This window comes from Leptonychotes weddellii, chromosome 10, assembly GCF_054177405.1.
Source record: "Leptonychotes weddellii isolate Sample4059 chromosome 10, ASM5417740v2, whole genome shotgun sequence".
Taxonomy (NCBI): domain Eukaryota; kingdom Metazoa; phylum Chordata; class Mammalia; order Carnivora; family Phocidae; genus Leptonychotes; species Leptonychotes weddellii.
Genome location: NC_138378.1, coordinates 60,073,024 through 60,092,776, shown reverse-complemented (window position 1 = coordinate 60,092,776; position 19,753 = coordinate 60,073,024). Strand labels below are relative to the sequence as shown.

Genomic DNA, 19,753 nt, shown 5'->3' with positions numbered 1-19,753 from the left:
TTCATTTTGAACAGCAGTCCCACATTTTCAATTTGTACTGGGCTCGCAAATTATGTTGTCGGTCTTTCCCCTAGTAATGTTAGTGAATAGCAGAAGAAGAATTTGGAAGTACAATTTTCATGTGTCTAATTTTAATTTATAATTAAATTCCCTAACTGGTTCATGTGAGAAATATAAACAAAAGAATTTTGCTCCCAGCCCAATATCTAGGCATGGAGAAAGATAACATAGCAACATTTAATGAGGAGTTATTCCTTCTCCCCTCCTTCTCCTCTTCCCTCTCCTCCTCCTCCTCCTTCTTCTTTCTTTTTTAAAGCAGAAGTTAGATTATTTTTTTAAAGTAACTACTTTAGGGATGCCTGGGTGGCTCAGTCGTTAAGCGTCTGCCTTCGGCTCAGGTCGTGATCCCAGGATCCTGGGATTGAGCCCCACATCGGGCTCCCTGCTCGGCGGGAAGCCTGCTTCTCCCTCTCCCACTCTCCCTGCTTGTGTTCCCTCTCTTGCTGTGTCTCTCTCTGTCAAATAAATAAATAAAATCTTAAAAGAATAAATAAATTAAATAAAATATACCAGTAGAGAAATTTGACCTAAAGGGTATATAAGAATCTTAGCTTTGTGGCCCATACATCTAAGTGCTTTAAAAATCAAAGTTTAATTGGTATGGGTTTGCTTTTCTCCAGCCACATCCATTCATCCGGAGACAGCTGTCATTTTCGTCTACTAAACATCTTTGATCACATTGCTTCATAGATCCCTTAGCTTTGTTCATTCTTCTCTATTGCTCTTTACTATTTTTCCCCCCACATTCAAAAACTAGTATAAGTGGTTTCACAAAAACATTTTCACACAAGGCTATCTTCCAAAAAGGATCTAAAATTAGTATTATGTGCATTTATTATGTATATTTTGGTTCAAAAAATATACATCACAAATATGAAAATTAATTAAGTACACTTGCAAACAAACCTGATATTGGTCAATGAAGGCTCATTTAATCTTGTTGGAAATATAGACTAACCTCCCATGGAACTATCTGTAACAAGGGAGAGTTGGATTAATTATGTATACATCTCTTAGAAGCTATTCTTTTCTTCATTAAATAAATTAACTTACTGATTTATGCCGCAATACTTCCAAATAGAATTTAAAGTGATTAACAAAAGTATTTTAAAAAATTCATTGCAGAGAAAAGCCAGTATGCAAAAAAAGAAACAAAGGGAGAAAAGAAAGAAAGAAAGAAAAGAAAAGTTAAAGGAAGGAAAATAATCTAGTTGATCAAATTAAGCACAAATCCTAAATCTTGGTTTCCTTATGGCTAGAAATAAGGAGAGGCAGCCTATTCCATAACTCACATGACCTAGGAGGAAATGGCCTACAAAATCTTCAGAAGAGAGCCTATAAATTTGGACAGTGCAATTAAGGGTGTGTTGAGAACTCATGCAAGAGGATATTGTACATAGACTAACAACAGTAGCTTTTTTTTTTTTTTTAAGATTTTATTCATTTATTTGACAGAGAGAGAGACAGCGAGAGAGGGAACACAAGCAGGGGGAACAGGAGCCATGACCTGAGCCAAAGGCAGACGCCCAACCGACTGAGCCACCCAGGCGCCCCCAACAGTAGCTTTGAAGAGCTTTGAACCTTGATATACATAATCAGTGATGTTCTGGAAGAATAGTTGTTTTTTTTTTTAATTCATAAATGACTTTTTTTTTAATCAAATCTGATTTTAAAAGCAAAGGGTTACTTGCACATGGTTTTTAAAAGCCTTTCTGGTGTTTTCTGATAAAGAAAATCCTTTTTCTAAAGGGAGAAATGAACCAGCTAGAAGATTCTGTAGAGTCCAAGTGTTCTGGGTGGTGCCTCAGGGACCAGGTTAGCTTGCTTTTTAAGTAGCAGGGCAACTGCCATTTTACATCATTTTTATGTTCTTTATGCAAGATTACAGGTAGAAAAAAAAATAATTCCACTGATTTTAAAAAAATAATAATAAAATCACTGCCCCAGTTTAGCTTCTGGATTTTCACATTGCACAACTATATTTGTTCTGAAATAAGGCAAGCTTAGAGAGATACTGGGTCAGAGTCTCCAACACTGCCCAGTCCTGATCTGATTCTTTAAACAGAGGAGAGAATAAATTACTATAGTTAAAAGAAAGGGTTTCTTAAAGATCACTATTTCACCACATAACCCTCTGATCTGTGATTTAGTTTCCTGAGTGAAGCCCTTCATTAAGCAAGGGTATATCCCGGTACATAATGGTGCATTTCCTGCTCCTGACTGACCATTTCCTGATTATTTGGTACTAAATTCTGAGTGATACCAAGATGACAAAAACAGCTCTCCTCCTTAAAATTTGACTACATAAATTAATAAACAGATTTGTTAGTATATATCAATATTGTCCTACTGGTTTCATTTGAGCTTAGTAATTCTGGGCCTAGAATAACTCGGTGAAGTTCTCTCTGTCTTCTGTCTATCCATGTCAAAATAAAAATGATGAAATTGCCAATGATAATAATTACATCTCATGAATTTAGAGAACTTCACTATAATATTGTACTCTTTCATGTTGCCACAAGGTTGGAAATGGTACAAGGCTAGTTCTCTTCCTTCCAAGAATGACAAAATGTTTATTAAGTTGGCTTACAGGAGAGTATTTTTGTTATGTTCCTACCAAGTATCCTCATTTTATAGATGAAATATGAGGAACAGAAAAGATAAATGACTTACTTAAGGTGACATAATTTGTTGATAGAAGACCTAGGGAAAAAATCCAATTTTCTCCACCATCCCCTCCTATAGTGAAAATGAAGGTAGAAAGTAACTAGCAAATGTGGTTACTAATCTGGTCAAAAACAGCTATCATCTTTTATCAAGTCCTAGTGGTTCAATCAAGGCTCTGTAGTAGTAGATTTCAAAGAAGGATCTGTATGACTAACTACTGACTCCACCCCTCACTCCCACACACACCCCCTTCCTCTCTGTCCTATGCCTCAAGTTGAGGTTATCTTCAACCCTTCTTAGGGGTAAAATTGTAAAGACAGATGAACTTCTTACATGGGTAGGTTATAAAAGGACAATCAAGTTGAACTAGACTGAGGAAAACTGAAATGTTTTTGTGTCTACTTCCATCTGTAATGAATGACTTTAAATTATTTAAATGAATGTAAATTAAAAACTGTTAGCTACAGAGTCACCAGAAAACCTAGTGGATACCACCAACTAGAAAACAAACACTTATACCATAACTTAAGCCCTGTTAAATACTGTTAGGAAGCATTATTTATTCTTGCCTGACTTTCACTTTAGATGCAGAACAAATCACAGTCATGGACCAAATCATAGAGTCAGATCTTGGTGTTCTTCAAGAAGTTCAGTCTAGTTCAGCATAATATAATGGCAGAATAATTTAAAGAAATTTCACTAGACTGCTAGTCTGGGGAACTGGACTCTTCATTTAAATAGCAGAACATCATCTAATTGCTTCGGACCTCAAGGTGTTTGTAGACGGCTCCGTGGGCTGCTCTACCTCCCACATCCCTTCTAGTTCTAAAATTCTTTAACACAGCATTATCCTATAGAGCTGACTTGTGATCCAGTCTGGTTAAATATTAGCTGTTGTCATTCAGCCACACTGTACCTTTCTTTTACTGTCTGCAGATCATTTTGGGGCCTGTGGAAAGGACACTAGAAGGGGCTTGGAAGACCTCAAGATCTCAGTCTTAATTCCACTCCTTACTGACTCTGAGTCTTATAATAATACACTCAACCTTTCTAAATCCTCTTTCTTAACTAAAATATGGGGGAAAAAATCTCTATGACTTAAATAATAGGTTACAGTGGGAATCAAGTGTAAAATTACAAACAAATATTAACTCCCTTCAAAACATAAGGAATGATTATCTTTAAAATAGAAACAATGCTATTGGCTTTCTTTAAAATCTTTAGAATATTGCTTACTATGTCTACTTGGACTCCTATAACAAATGCCATGGACTGTGTGACTTGAACGGCAAACATTCATTTCTCATAGTTCTGGACTGTGAGTCCAAGGTCACTGTTGGCAGGTTTGGTTCTCGGTGAGAGCCTTCTTCCTTGCTTGCAGATTGCCACCTTCTTTCTGTGTCCTTCCATGATGGAGAGAAAGAGTTCTGATGTCTCGTCTTCTCAGATAACCCATCCTGTCATGGGGCTCTACCTTCATGACTTCATCTAAACCTCATCACCCCTCAAAGGCCCCACCGCCTTCTTAACACCATCACATGAGGGATTAGGGCTTCAACCAATGAACATGCAGCCCATAACATTCACATTAATGCTGGGAGAAAGATGTTACTGCCAGTATTTTGATATCCTCTAAAGAAGAGGAAATCTCAAAAGGAATTCAGATCATCCATGGTTGTAGGGACTATAATTTTGCCATTAACATTTTTACAACAGGACAAAGGACTCTCAAACTCAAAATTAAAACAGTGAAGCCACCTTTCTTTACCAATTCCATAGGTTTTAAATGTGAGAGTGTGAGATCTCTAAGGCATTACAGATATCATCCACACCATTTCCTCCCTTTCGTAAGTAGGTTTGTTGACACAACCAAAAACTGTATGTTTTAGCAAATTGCTGATTATGGGGGAGCCTGAGTGGCTCAGTCGACTATGTATCTGCCTTCAACTCAGGTCATGATCCCAGAGTCCTGGGATCGAGTGCCGCATCGGGCTCCCTGCTCGGCAGGGAGTCTGCTTCTCCCTCTGCTCGTGCTCCCTCTGCTCCCTCTCCCTCTCTCTCAAATAAATAAATAAAATCATTTTTAAAAACCCTGCTAATTATGTGGACTCAGTCCCAAAATGATGGCCCTTCTTCTATATCATGCCTTTAGTACGTTTGGAGGTATGGTATGCCGTTTTAGAGGTTTCCATCTACCATGACTTATGCAGAGGGTGTGTAAGATTGTGATCATTCTGTAGAGCAAGCGGGAAGTCATAACAAAAAGCAGGTTTCCCATCCCCTTCATTTAGATGTAGGGCAACTGAGAAGTTTTGCTTCTAGCCAAAGGTCATATAGTTAGGAGGCAGGCTAATGCAGGTGAAAGCATGTAGGCTTTGAGTCCTTTAAACCTAGAATGGAACACTTTTCTATCACATTTTAGCTGTGTGACCTTGAGGCAAGAAGTTTTAGTTTCCTAGGCCTTCAGTTCCACATCTGCAAAATGTTAACAATGTAAAGATGAAATAAGTTAACAGACAAAATGCCTGGCACATAATAATATTTACCGGCCCAACTTCTTTCTTAGTAGCAAATCAAGGGCTAGCAACCACAATTCTTAACTCCTTGTCCATTACACTTCAAGTTGCACAAATAACAATACTGTTTTGAACTGAGAATATTAAGTGCATTTTTTAAAACCTTGTCTTCCAAAATCAATCTCTTCACATTTTTAATAATGCAAGAAAGGAGCTTCAAGTGGGCCTACAGAGATTTTTATGAACCAAAGGGTTATTTTTAATTGGATTTTGGCCTGTTGTTACGGAAATAGTTGTTTCGTAGATTAAGCATTATGCCTTGAGAGCAAGATCAAGCCCAGAATGTGGTAAAATGATGATATCATCCCTAAGCTTCTTTTTCTTGACAAAACACTTTTAAAATTAAGAGAACGGGAGTGAAGCTGCTTCAAAAGCACATGTTTCTAAGAGAAAAAGTCTTCCCTATAAAAATAACTTTAACATGATATATTCTCTTTTCAAAGATCAAAACTAAGAATGACCCTTGCTGCCAGTAGGATACTAAGATTCTGCAGAGTTATTAAGCGCTTCTTTCTTCACTGTTGAAACTAGAAAGAGTTCCTTTGATCGTGGAACTTGCTTTCAACATTTGGTCTCAAAGCTTTTTTTTTGCCTTTTTTTTTTTTTTTGCAGTTGCTGAACTAAGAGGCTTCCTCTAGTTATTTAGTGATCAATCTCTCAAAACTGCTCTGTCTAGACTCGTTTTTATTCATGTATCCGGATGTGTAATTTAACTTTTCTGAAGAAACAAAAAGATTATTTCTCATCTTAATGATGCTTTCTTTTAAAGACATGAAGCAGTTCCTCCTGCAAAATTTAGCTTATCCCACTGGTTTGTTTAAGCCCCAGAGAAACCCCAACCAAGAAAAGCGGAGCTTGCTCCTGTTATATCCTAAGAGAGAAATCAGGATAGCCAGCAATACCAAAAGCAAACAATGATCTGCTGTTGGATGGACTACTGAGGTTCTTCTACTTGGTTCTGTTAGTTCTTTCTTTCTTTCTTTCTTTCTTTCTTTCTTTCTTTCTTTCTTTCTTTCTTTCTTTCTTTCCTTCTCTTTCTCCTTCTTGGCCTTTTCTATGTCCTCCTATGAGTCTTGGACATTGATTGGTTTTGCTGGTAGAATTTGGTTGAAGAAATTATGAACCCAACCCTGATCCTGAATCTGTTGAAAGTCATGAAACTCAGTGATGTCACGTCTTCCATTATTTTAGCATACCAACACATTTCAGTAGTTGGAAAACAGGGGGAAAATCCATCCCCAAATAATGTATCTTTAAAAACGTCTCATTACTTTTTCTCTGTGAATCATAGTGTCAGATTAGTGGAAATACTTTTTTAATTAAAAAATCTCCAGGCATATTAAAGTTTTTTTTTCCCTTGCTTTGTTTTTACGTGGAATAGGGATGTTTGTCTAACTTTGTCATTTCAGTAATTTCCACAAAACAACTTTCTGAAATGATTTGTCTGTTCCAAGCCAATGTAAATCCATTTGTAATCCATTTGTATGGATTTACATAGATTCACTGGCAGCTCCTTTCCCAGGTGGTTACATTTCTTGCCTTTTTTCTTTTGGTCCTCAGCTGGGAATTCCTGCCCTCTAGTGCTGTTCAATCTCACTTTTCTTTCTTCCTTCCCACCCAACACTTAGACCTTAATTGGCTGTAACCTTTTTTTTTCATTTCCTACGAGTCAATACTTTTATCTAAACCCACTCCACTAGACTTAGTTTTTAGATACGACATTCCATAAACTTAAGAATTTAATGAACATTGGAGGTACGTGATGTAAGAGTCAAGAGTAGCCATCACACAACCCCGCCCAGCGCAGTCTCCTCACCAGAATCTAATCGGCTAGTTGCTCTGGCTGAAGATACTTAGCTAATTACTTATGGTCGGCTCTCTCCCAGAAGTCAGAGGCTACAACACTGCTATCTGCTTCATTAATAAGAAAGCCATAACTGCAAAGATCGGAGAATTCCCTGGGAAAAACAACAACAACAACAAGCAAGTGTGTGTAAATTTGGGAGGCTTCCCGATGCTATATTGACTGTGCCTATTTATGACAACAAGGTTCATTCACTTGTCTGATCAATGCATAATGTTAAAGATTCTTCTCAAAGTGTCACACCTGAATGTCTGTTAACTTGTCATTTTCCTTGCTTGCTCTGACTCTAATGGGCTTGAAAATTGATCCAGCCAGTCTCTTCTCTCACCTCTCTCTCATTTCTTTCTCTCTTGTCTCTCCTCCCTCTCCTGTGCTTCCCACACCCCTTACTTTGTCTCTTTCTCTCACTCTCTGTGAGGTTCATTTGCTTGACTGATTCTGAGTGTCCATAATGACTGTTTGGCATATTCTACAGGCAAAGGTCCCGAGACCCTTTTTGCCGGCTATAACCTCAATGATAACGAATGGCACACAGTGCGTGTGGTCCGTCGAGGAAAAAGTTTAAAGTTAACCGTGGATGACCAACAGGCCATGACAGGTAAATCCCCCTGTTTCCATTGCTTTTTCTTTTGCTGAAGCTTTAGTCCTTCCCATTTCTTACAGGTGACTATGAAAACCAACTACACAACTTGACGCTGATACACACAGTTCATTTTTTCGTTCCAATTTTTCCAGCAACAGTGACATTTAATAAGCAGCATGTTAAATGTTTTTTCTCTCAAATGAGCAATACTTTCATGTCATGTTCTTTCCTGTAATTTAAGAAGATGTTACATATTTCAGTGTTGTGGCTTGATAAATATCTTAGGGCCTCATAAAATATTGAAGTCATTGTTTACATGCCAATCTCTGTTTAATTTCTTTGTTTTTTTATATATTTTGGCAATGAACAGCCGCAAGTTATACTTTTTAGTGTCTAGGGAAATTGATAGATATGCTGGCATTCTGTCGGATGAACCACTTTAGCATTAGAAGTCTGGCCATTTACCTCAGTTGGTTAAACTCTAATATTAAAGATGTCATGTTCAATCCCTGATATGTAGATTCCTCACTGAGGTGAACTGTATAAAAGTCCACCCCCCAGGGACTTAGGGAAACCGAATGAAAGAGGAATTGGTGCACCTTTGTTCTCTCTGCTGAAAATAACTCCAAGCACATGACCCACTGGGATATTAAGTCTTTTCTTTTTTTAGGGAACATCTCTAAAATTATTAATTATTTTGGAACAATGTACAAGAAAGTCCTTGTGAAGCAGGGAAGTGTGTCCCACATTCATTCCTAAGGGGTTCCCATGATCAGAGATCAGTTGATTCTGTCAATGTGGAAATAGCATGTGTGGGATTTTAACTTTCGAGAGAATCATTTCTGAGTTCAAATGAACCAAACTACCAACTTCTAGCTGTCTTTACTATCTTACATTTCAATAGCCCTTAATGGCTTTCCAGAACTTTTTTCTACATGTAGGTGCAGCTTTATTTCAGAATCACCTGAAGAGCTTTAAAAGGACCAGTTCCTGGCCTGACATCAGGGAAAGTCTAGGAAGAGCCCAGGAACTGTTGTTCTTTTCATTTTGTTGTTGTTGTCTTGTTTTAGGTTTTGGGTTTTTTTTTTTATTTGTTTGTTGAAAATCTCTTCAGAGGGGACTCTCATGCAGCCGGTTCACAGATGAGCATTTAGAAACCACTACTATGTTATATCATCTTGTTTTCTGAGAAAGAAAATCAACCAGAAAGCTGTTAGCATAAGCCCTTATTCAAAATTGCCGAACCTGAGAAGGCTCTAAGGAACAGTGTGAACTTAGGAAAGGAAAGCAGAATTTTTGCCGGGCTTTGGCAGGAGTGTCAACTGAAGTTCAGCTAGTTTTGGTCAAGGATGGTCCTTAGAAGAGGAATGAATTGTTTTTGTAGAGTAGCATCCATCATTTGGACGATTTGAGTTTTATCAAAAGGAGTAGAAATGAGGAGTTAGTGTCAAAGGTCATGTTCAAGAGATTTTGAATACATAGCTCCCGGGGAGAAGGACATGTGAAAACTACAGGAACATTCGTCAGTCCCTAAGTGTGTCTTAAATCTCACACAGTGCAATGAAATGGACAGGACATATGCATCCTCACTTTACAGATGATGAAACTGAGGTTCAAAGGGGTTCTCCCTTGCCACTAACAACATTTCTTTGAAATGCCACTATTGTCAGAACTTAGAAGAGGACCTAGGCTTGTTTATATTGTTGTTGCTGTTGATTTGTTTTTTGACTCATGGTCCATTGCTTTATATTCATTAATATCCTAATAAGTGTATAATTCGAAGACAAGTACTTATTCCTGTAGAATATGCCGAACAGTCATTATGGACACTCAGAATCAGTCAAGCAAATGAACCTCACAGAGAGTGAGAGAAAGAGACAAAGTAAGGGGTGTGGGAAGCACAGGAGAGGGAGGAGAGACAAGAGAGAGAGAAATGACAGAGAGGTGAGAGAGAGATTAAATTAATCTTAAAATTAATTAAAGATTACACTAGAACTAGGCTTTAAAGAGAGGGTGATGCAGATGATAAAACTATGTGGGGGAGCGTTCATACAGGGCAGAATGGTTCTGATGGGGCTACACAGACTAATGTTCAGGGGACATAGTTTTGTTTTGCTTCATGCATCCATATGGTAGTTGACAGGGCTAGAATGGCCTTTTGGGGCAAATGGGTCAATGCTCTCAACGAAGGTGTTTATTTTTCACGGACCTTCAGGCAACTGGAAAGCTTGAGAGTAAGCTGAGAGAATATTTTTTGAGCAAAATAAATCCTGTGTCAGTGTATTAGATTGCTTCAGGATGTAGAGTCGTAAGTCCTGAACTACAGTGGATGAAGAAAGGATAGAAACAAAAGTATGGTGTAACACATTTTGTTAAATTTTATTTAGAAATAATTTCAAATTTACAAAAAAAAACATTCAAAAATAAATACTGTACTAGGGCACCTGGGTTGCTCAGTCAGTTGAGCGACCAACTCTTGGTTTTGATTCAGGTCATGATCTCAGGGTTGTGGGATTGAGCCTCGCTTTGGGCTCCACACTAAGTGAGGAGTCTGCTTGTCCTTCTCCCCTGCCCCTACCCCCACTCATGCTCGCACTCTCCCTCTCTCAAATAAATAAATAAAATCTTCTAAAAAATTAAGAAATTAAAAAAATAAAAACAGTACAAAGAACACTGATATATCTTTACTCTTGTGAACATTGTATCCCATTTCCTTTGACATTTTCACTTTCTCTCTCCTTTTTTTTTTTCCATAACCAGTTGAGCAAAAACTAAATACAAAATGGCTATTTACCCCTAACTACTTCAGTGTGCATTTTCTAAAAATAATGATATTCCCTACATAACAAAGAGTTACCAACTTCAGTAAATGTTGCTTGGATGCAATATATTTTATCCGTTCTGTCCTCCATACTCCAATTTAGTCGATTGACCCAGTGTTGTCTTTTATAACATTTCCCTTCCAGCACAGTGTGCAGCCTGGGGTCAGACACTGCATATAGTTTTCAGGTCTCTTTAGCCTTCTTTCATCTGAAAAATTTCCATCAACTTTTTTTTTGTCTGCCATGACATTGACATTTTTGAAATCTATAAACCTCCCACCTTTTGTCACTGCAGAGTCACTCATTTTGTGTTTGATGTTTTCTCATGATTAAAGTCGGGTTTTGCATTTTGGGGTGGAATATTACATAGGTGTCATTGTGGCCTCCTTCCAGTGTCCCATCTGAAGGCACAGGACGTCCCTGTCCTTGACCGGTGATGGGTCAACACTCTGTCCAGTTTCTCCACTGCATGAAGGGTAGGTTTTCTCCCTTGCCACTAATAAACTGTCTGTGGAGAGACGTTAAGACCATGAAAATAGCCTGTGCCTCATCAGAGGTTCACCCTAGATTTAGCATCCGTTGAAGATTTTCTCCTGATCCAGTCTTCCCTGCGGTAGTTACGAAGTGATTATTTTCCACCTCCAATATTTCTTTTTTCCTTTTCCTTGTTTTCCTTTTTTTCCTTTCATTTTCCTTTCTCCCTTCCTTTTCTCTCTCCTTTCCTTCCACTCATCCTTCCTTCTTTCCTTCCTTCCTTTATTTCTTCCTTATTGGTATGGACCCACGAGTTTCTGTTTTTCAAACAGTTTGTAATTACTTTACTAAATTATTTTGGGCCAGTGTGAATCCCATGAAGTTGGTCTTTGTCATATTGTGACATGCCCCACCCCAGCATTTTCAGGGGTTTTTTTGTTTTTGTTTGTTTGTTTTTGCCCTTCCTTACTTTCTGCCGTGACAGGACATTCCAGGCCCAGCTTATACCTACCTTACCCAAGCCCTGGAATCAGCCCTTCAGTCTTCATTTAGTCACGACTGATATTATAGACCAAGATCTGGGTGGTTGGTGTGCTCAATGCTCCTCAAGTATATTTGTTTCCTGATCCTTTCAGCAGGCAAAGATAGGAAATATATTCAAGTATCTACACGTATCTGCATATATATATAAATATACACACACTGAACTGAAGAATGTTCCTCTGTGGTTTTCACCTGTCCTTGTTGCCGGCTGCTATGTGTTCACAACATTTGCACATGACCTTAGGTACTAACTCGTTATTTCTACTCCTTTTGATAAAACCCAAATCATCCAAACAGTGGATGCTAATCTACAAAAAAATACATGTGCACATAGACATGCATATACGCATATTTTAGAAAATATGAGTTCACAGTGGTACCTCCATCTCGACCTCATTGTTTCTTCACTTCCCACATTCTGTGTTTCCATGTTCCTTCTTCTATGGTGGGATCCTTGCTCCCAGTGATGTCAGTTACTCACGTGCTACATCCAACAATGAATCTAAAATAGTTTCAGGATTACTTGAAATTGCCCATACTACTACAAGTAATGAATCAACTAAAAAAAAATTCAGGATTAGTTTGTGATTCTTATTCCCCAATGCCTAAGACTTAACAGATAAAATCAAATGCTGAGTTTATAAGTAACTTGGATGATAACTTGGTTTGTTTTCTTCCTTCCTTCTCTCCCTCCCTTTTTTTTTTAATTTTCTTCCTACCTTCCTTTCTTTTAGTGTAGTTACAGTGGTCATTTGAAATACAATTAATTTATTTCAATTTAATTTTTCCTTCCCATTCATATATACTTACACTTGGAAGTACGTACATTAGCATGCTTTTAAAATCAGTGCAACACATTTTGAATTAAGAAGTGATGAATGAACAGAGTGTGAATATGATCGGTGTAACAGAGAAAATTCTAGAAATGGCCCCTAAATGAATTGCCATCTAATTTTCCTAGAAAATTCAAGATATATATTTTCAGTTGCATAGATTCCTATTAAGGTTCTAAGTGAACGGCTATGTTCTACCTCAGTGAATTGCCTTCTTCAACTTTCAACTTTCAGTGAATACATCATTCCTCTGTTTACTTAAATGGCCATGCATTTATCTACCACCAGCAATCATAATGTTAGGAAACAGAATTAACAGATACTTACTTAGTTTGCAACAAATGAGTGACCTATTCAATGGGGAACTCCCAAGAGAATTCACTCTGTTGAGGAATCCTTCCTAAGCTACCATCACCAGTTTCTGTAGTGTTGTTCCTGAGCATGGACTAGCTCTTTGTGGCAAAGTTACTCATATCTCCTTGGCTGATTCATACTGGGACTCTGGCACCTAAGACTTCATTAGGAATTCCCAGGCCATTGATGAAGTTTGGCTTATGATCTGAAAGAAAAGGAATCCTTTTTAGAATTCCCAACTTTGGAAGACAAATATATCCTAAGGCATTTGTTTAGCAGGTTTTTGTTCAGCATATATTATTAAAATTATGAGTCTTGGTCCGCCAACTCAGGTGTGCAAGAAATGGAACATTTCTTAATTGTCTTTATGTCAGCACAATTTAAATCAGAAAGGCCTTAGGCATTTCTTCTGGATTTACAGGATATTTAATCATAGTCATCGTTGCCCCCACTCCCTACTCCCCACCTTGGATCAGGCAGAGCCTCCTTTTGACTTTTCTCTGCACTTGGTCTCACCAAAAACCCTTTTCCAAGTTTGTCCTTTGAATTGCAAGAACCGTGTTGGTCCTGTCCTAAGTGGGAGACTGGGTCTTTGCCGACTCCTGCCAGGATCTGTGGGCTGTGGTCCAGGTCCAGTCTCCCTGTGTGTACCTCACCGATTCTCTCTGAACCCTTGACCCTGAGCAGAAAGCAGGATGCTGGAACTCAGCACTTCTAAATCCCACCAAAATTCTCCTAATAAGTGGTAATCCTATTGTCTCTGTCAGCCCTCAGTGCATTCTGTTCTTTTCTTTTCTTTTCTTTCTTTCTTTCTTTCTTTTTTTTTTTAAAGATTTTATTTATTTATTTGAGAGAGAGAGTGAGAGAGAGAAAGAGCACAAGAGGGGGGAGCAGGAGAGGGAGAAGCAGACTCCCCGCCGAGCAGGGAGCCCGATGCGGGACTCGATCCCGGGACTCCAGGATCATGACCTGAGCCGAAGGCAGTCGCTTAACCAACTGAGCCACCCAGGCGCCCTCTTTCTTTCTTTTTTATTTCTTTTTTTTTTTTTCCTTTCTAGAGAAACCTTGTAAACCTGGCCCTCGCAAAAGACTGGAAAAGGCATTGTTTTCCAGCAGCTTCCACTTACTTCTTCCTGCCAAGAAAAACCCTTTGAGGCAAAATACTTGGCTAGTGTTTTAAAATTGAAGGAAGAACAAAATATATACTAGTATTTCAGTAAATTAGCTTGCCATTTACTCTTTCTCAAAATTGCCCAAGGCTTTAGAGCAGAAATATGATTTTATCCTCTGCTCTGTAGGAGTTGATTTTTTTTTTAGTAGTAAAAACCAACATGGTCTTTCTCAGAGTTTAAAGACGAATGGGAATATAAACCAAGTAAATATTGATGATTCACCCAAATTTGCATTCCCCCCCATACTCCATCTCACTTTTTTCTTTCCCCCCAGCTCCCAGCATCTTGCTGCACAGAGCTAAAGACAGTTTTATTTTCACATCAATTTACCTTTAATTGGTGAACTTTCATCAAGGTGATTCATATTTGGGGTATTATGTTTTGTGAGAGATCTCACAAAAGCCAGCAATTCATAAGAATAAAAAAAAGCTTTGATTTATAGAGCATGGAAAAAAGTTTCCAACGTGGGCAATGCAAACTTGCCACTGAGGTTTAAATTTAGAAATGGAATTTTTTTTTCCAAACACTCCAGTCACCTTCACTCAAAGCCAACCATGAATCAGGGAAGCAATGGGTTTTTTTAATTTTTTTTTTTTTTTTGGTTTTTGTTTTTTTAAATTGAATTTTATAGCAAGTCAGGAATCACTAAAGAGGAAAATATTTAAAGGAAAGCACTAGATACTCTTCATGCATTTCTTCCTACATTTGACCTCATCTTTAAAAATTAGAGTTAAATGTGGGCGCCTGGGTGGCTCAGTTGGTTAAGCGACTGCCTTTGGCTCAGGTCATGATCCTGGAGTCCCGGGATCGAGTCCCGCATCGGGCTCCCTGCTCTGCAGGGAGTCTGCTTCTCCCTCTGACCCTCCCCCCTCTCATGTGCTCTCTCTCTCATTCTCTCTGTCTCAAATAAATAAATAAAATCTTTAAAAAAAAAATTAGAGTTAAATGTACTTTTAAGCCTGTGTTAAAACACAGCACAGTGCATACACAGGCCATTCATTCTTGGGAATGTCTGCATCTCACCTAGGGTCATGAAACATGAAAGAAACTTAAGGAAGGGATTCCCTAGGCCTTGGACAGAAAAGGGTTCTACAGGCTATATGGGATCCCTAAGTAGGGATTTCTTGGGTTTCAACTCATCACTTAGTCTCTCTAAAAATTCTGAACTATGTGTTTTATACATGTGTGTATGTTAGTGTGTCTTTTGTTGAACAACATTTAGCATACGTGCAGTTACTCAAGTCAGCAGGCTGGGCATCATCACCCTGTAATGGAGCTAACCTGAGTTTACTCCTTGGAGACTTACAGATGGTGACGACACCAGGTGGAGTTGTCCCACAAAGCAAACTGTATTTGCAGCAAATAAGGAGATGACGAGGAACAATTTCCAAGCCTGTGACTCCCTACACAAGGAGAGGTGTTCTTTTTTTTTAGGGTTAGGAAGCATATTCCAAAAGGAGAACTTTGTCGTCCCAGGTAAAGGCTTGCTCAGGTGTACTTAGAAAGCATACCTATACCTGCATGGTAAATTATGGTAATGAAGCTTGTGCTCCTCCCTGGGCGGAGACTGTAACATTATAATGAAGCAGAGGTAACTGTTGGACAAGGGAAGGGGCTCTGGGTAGGCTCCAGAATCGGTATAAACTGGATAGCGTCTTGGGCCTTTATCTCAGGTAAGGAATGCAGGGTCTTGCTTACTTTTGAAACAGCACTGCAAGTTTTTACCACTGATTTATTGTCTCTGATATGGTTAGGCTATTTCCAGGCCTGGTAGAGACCATTAGTTTTTGCATTCCTTTTTTTTCCCCTTGATATCCTTAACTATGGACGCTTTTGCATTTCTTTGAAATTCTTACACCTCCTAGGAATTTCTGCTGAGAGTGTGTTTGGACAAATAGAGCTAAAATGACTTCTCTCTAGTGTCATGAAAGCTGTGTCTCATTTTTCTTTTGCTGGGGACCCCCTAACTCTTTCCACTTACAATTTCCCTCCTCTCCATCATCTATAGATTATTGATAAATCCTGCAGATTATATCTGCAAAATTATCTCATTTCATGTCTTTTTTTTCCATTTCTGCTATAACTATCCTACTTCAAATTGTCTCCAATTTACTATACATACATCAAAGAGATTGAGACACACACACACACTCTCTCTCTCTCTCCCTCTCTCTCTTTTTTTCTCTTTCTCCCTCTGATTTGTGGCTTTTGCCTGCCTAAAACCCTCTGGTGCCGACGAATGTAATCAGGAGGTGCTGTGCATGATTATCTGGCCCGTGACTTTCCTTCCCATTTCCCATGAGCCACTAATTTCACTTATCCTGAGTCTCCAGCCACACTATCTAGCTTTTTTTCACCTCAGCCTGTGTTCATCTGTTTCCCCTTCCTGGAATCCACCTCCCCATTTTGCTTGTCCAGTTCTCAGCATGTCTTTCTTTTTAATCCTTCAAATTTAACTTAAATATTAACTCAGGCCCCCCATTCCATACTTACTGACACAACTCCCTGATTATCAAATTCATTGCAAGTTTTTTTTTTTAAATTTTGCATTATATATTTTATTATTTCCTTACCTCTTTTTGTATGCCTTTCCCCAATAATCCATGAGTTTTATGAATACAGGAGCCAAGTCTGCTCCTCACTATACTATTTCTTCATTACCTAACAACACCTGACACACATACATATACACACCACACACTCAATAACTTTAAGTGAATTAACAAGTTGATGTAGGGCTGGGGGTTATTTTGTTCTGCAGCCGAAATTTAGCCCGACTCTGAGCAAGACTAAACATACAATAGGTGATAGTGTTATCTGCTTGGGTATAAAGATTTGATTTACATGGTAAGATTTCTGTGCAGACACACTGTCCAGTGGTTGTTTCTCGTTGGAGATTGTCAATCTGGGATTCCCATACCCTTTGATCAGAGGTATTTTGCTAACTTGAGATTCTCTTTTCACTCCATCTCTGGAGAAGACACTACATTTTTAAATGCTTAGAACCTTAAAAAAATCTCCTTTAATGTCCTTTATTTTTTCATAATCAATATATGTGTCTAATGGTAGAGGTGGCTACAATTACTGCCAGGGGATTAAACTCTGGAGTAAATTCTGAGGGGGAAAAAAAGAATGTTTAGAAGGCAGCAGTTAATATCTTCCTAGTCAATGGATAATGGCTTTTACGTGCTAATTCTCCCTCACGAGCAAGCATATCTGCCATTACTGTCAATGTGATTTATATGTGCTTATTAAAGAAAGAATAGAGTCTTGAACATGGGCCATAATGATTTTTCTTGTAACTGGGCCATGGTTGTTCCCAAACTGTTTTACTACCTTTTTATTATTTATGCTCTGCATACATATTCTATTCCTTTGAGAAAAGAAAACAGACATCACTTGTTATTTTTATCACTGAACTTGTCGGTCCTGCTAAACAAAACGTGTTTCCCCATTTCAGAGCTATCAAGAACTTGACAGTTGGAGATAATATTTAATTTTAAGTATTTGAAATTTAGGGGGGCTGGGCTGGGGGTGGCATTTTCTTACTATCTGTTGGTTCACTAATGGAGCTTCTAAGAAAAAAAAAAGACAGTTTCAGGCTTGGAGGTGGGTTCATTGAGTTAAGGCTCAGATTTTAATATAATGAAAAAGATAAAAAACACAAGGAAGTATAAAAGCCCAAATGATTTTTTCAGTTTTTTATATTCTTCCTTTTATATAGCTTATTAATTCAGTGTTTCTGGTGTGATACTTGAAAATTCTTAAAGGCTCCTTGTATTTGCTAACAACGAGGTAATTCCCCACAGAATAGTATTGAGGTCATTGAACAAAAGAACTGAAGAAGGAGAGAAAAATGATGTCATACAAGAAACCAGAAATGCTAGGGATTTAATAATATTTTTACATCAGACAGACAAGAAGGCATCGTGGGGAGGAAGGAGGAGGAGAGACAATTATTTACGGTCATATTTTTTGTATTAAAGAAAATTTGCAGAGACAGAATCAGAAAAAAAAAAAACTAATAGCTGAAAAGAGAACATGTCAAGGGATGGCAGGAATGCTGTTACCAGGATCAAGGACTAGTAAAGAGGTGTGGAAATTAAGCAGAATTAAGTACAGCTCAGGGGAAAGTTTTTTACACCAATGAGTTTATAAGCATCAAAATCAATTATGTATGTAGACAGTTTTTCTTGCACGAGAAAAAGTAGACCTTTTATGTTTCACTTACTAGCATTTCCTCAAAATGCCACTTAATATTTTACTGTCTTGACTAAGGAAATGGAAATCTGTCATACTGGTCGAGGGATGCCCACAGAGATGGTTGTTCGATCTTCATTACACCTGGGAAGGTTCAGTGCGTTTTCTCAGGGGCTGATCCTGGGATTGGCTCTAATTAATATTTTCATTAATATTATGGATGATGGGATAGGGCAAGCTTGATAAATTTTCCAATTATGCCAAATTGAGTAGTGAAGCTAGCACCTGGAAGAACTTGATTGTAATTTAAATGACCTTTTTGAGTTTCAGAAGAAAGAAAATGACAGTTTAATTAGACAAGAGCAAGATGCTGGGAGCTTATCACTAGCAATGATAAGAGTGCTTTATGTTGTACACTGAGAAACAGCTTCATATCTTTGTATATTTTACCTTCAACAGTATAGGTAGGTTACAATAATCACCTTAGAGGTAAAGGTGGGATTAGGTTGGGCTTTCCTGGGGTTGACAGAGTAATTTGGTGGTATGCAGAGGCATGGGGACTGAGTTGAAAAGTCAATCAATAAATAAATCTGCAACCAAACTTCCTACAAGGGTGTTTTAAAAAATTGTGCCTTATGGTAATGTGAGTTAATTTTACTCATATTTTCAAAATTGGGCATGCCTTGATATAGTAGAGGGGACTCACTTTAGGTATCCAGAACGTAAGTGCAAGGAAAATGGCCTGGGTCCAGAAGAGATCAACAGAAACTCTGCAGTGGCTGGGAGTCTTCTAGCAAAGACTGTGGGAATTGTTTAGCTCAGAAAAGGGAAGATGAAAAGTGCATATTTAACTTCAGACACATTTTCATGGTTCATTGTTGGAAGAATAGTGATGAGCCCTTCATTTTATCTATTGAGTATAGGAAAATATACAATCATTTTTTTTTTTTTCCCTTGAAGAGCATTTCTTTATAAAGAAAAGCACATCCAGGGCGCCTGGGTGGCTCAGATGGTTAAGCATCTGCCTTCGGCTCAGGTCATGATCCCAGGGTTCTGGGATCAAGCCCCACATCAGGCTCCCTGCTCAGTGGGAAGCCTGCTTCTCCCTCTGCCTCTCCCCCTGCTCATGCTCTCTCTCTCTCTCTCTCTCTCTCTCTGTGTATCTCTGTGTCTCAAATGAATAAACAAAATCTTAAAAAAAAAAAAAAAATACATCCTTACCAAGCTGAGATGTATCACTTTCTAATAAAATGATTTAGGACAATCATTGCCCTTAATTCCTCCCTGTCTTTTCTTTCCTCCCCCCCTTCTTTCTTCTTTCCCTTCCCTCCTTTTTCTTTTCCTTTCTCTCCCTCCCTCTTTCCCTTCCTTCCTCTCTTTTTTCTCTATTTCTTGCTTCCTTTGTTTCTTCTACTTTAAAAATTCTGTAACTTTGCCTACCGAAGGTGGTTTTTGTTAAGGCTATAATTTGGACAGAGATTAAAACCTGACCTAAGAAAGTTTCACTAAGTATCCAGCCTGTAATATCATTGCCATATTTTTACTATATGCAACTGAATGTCAAAGGGTATTTGAATCCTTGTATTTTAAAATGTGATACTGTCA

The 19,753-nt window shown here is 38.3% G+C and overlaps 1 protein-coding gene across 13 annotated transcripts in view; it reads left to right on the top strand.

The window, feature by feature from the left end:
- The window catches only part of NRXN1 (neurexin 1), a 1,086,089-nt gene that overhangs the window by 523,455 nt on the left and 542,881 nt on the right, over positions 1-19,753 (top strand). For all 13 annotated transcript variants that reach the window (XM_081833532.1, XM_081833535.1, XM_081833540.1 and 10 more), the window contains one exon: positions 7,643-7,765. In XM_081833532.1, coding sequence (XP_081689658.1) covers positions 7,643-7,765 — 123 coding nt within the window. The remainder of the gene's footprint in view (positions 1-7,642; positions 7,766-19,753) is intronic.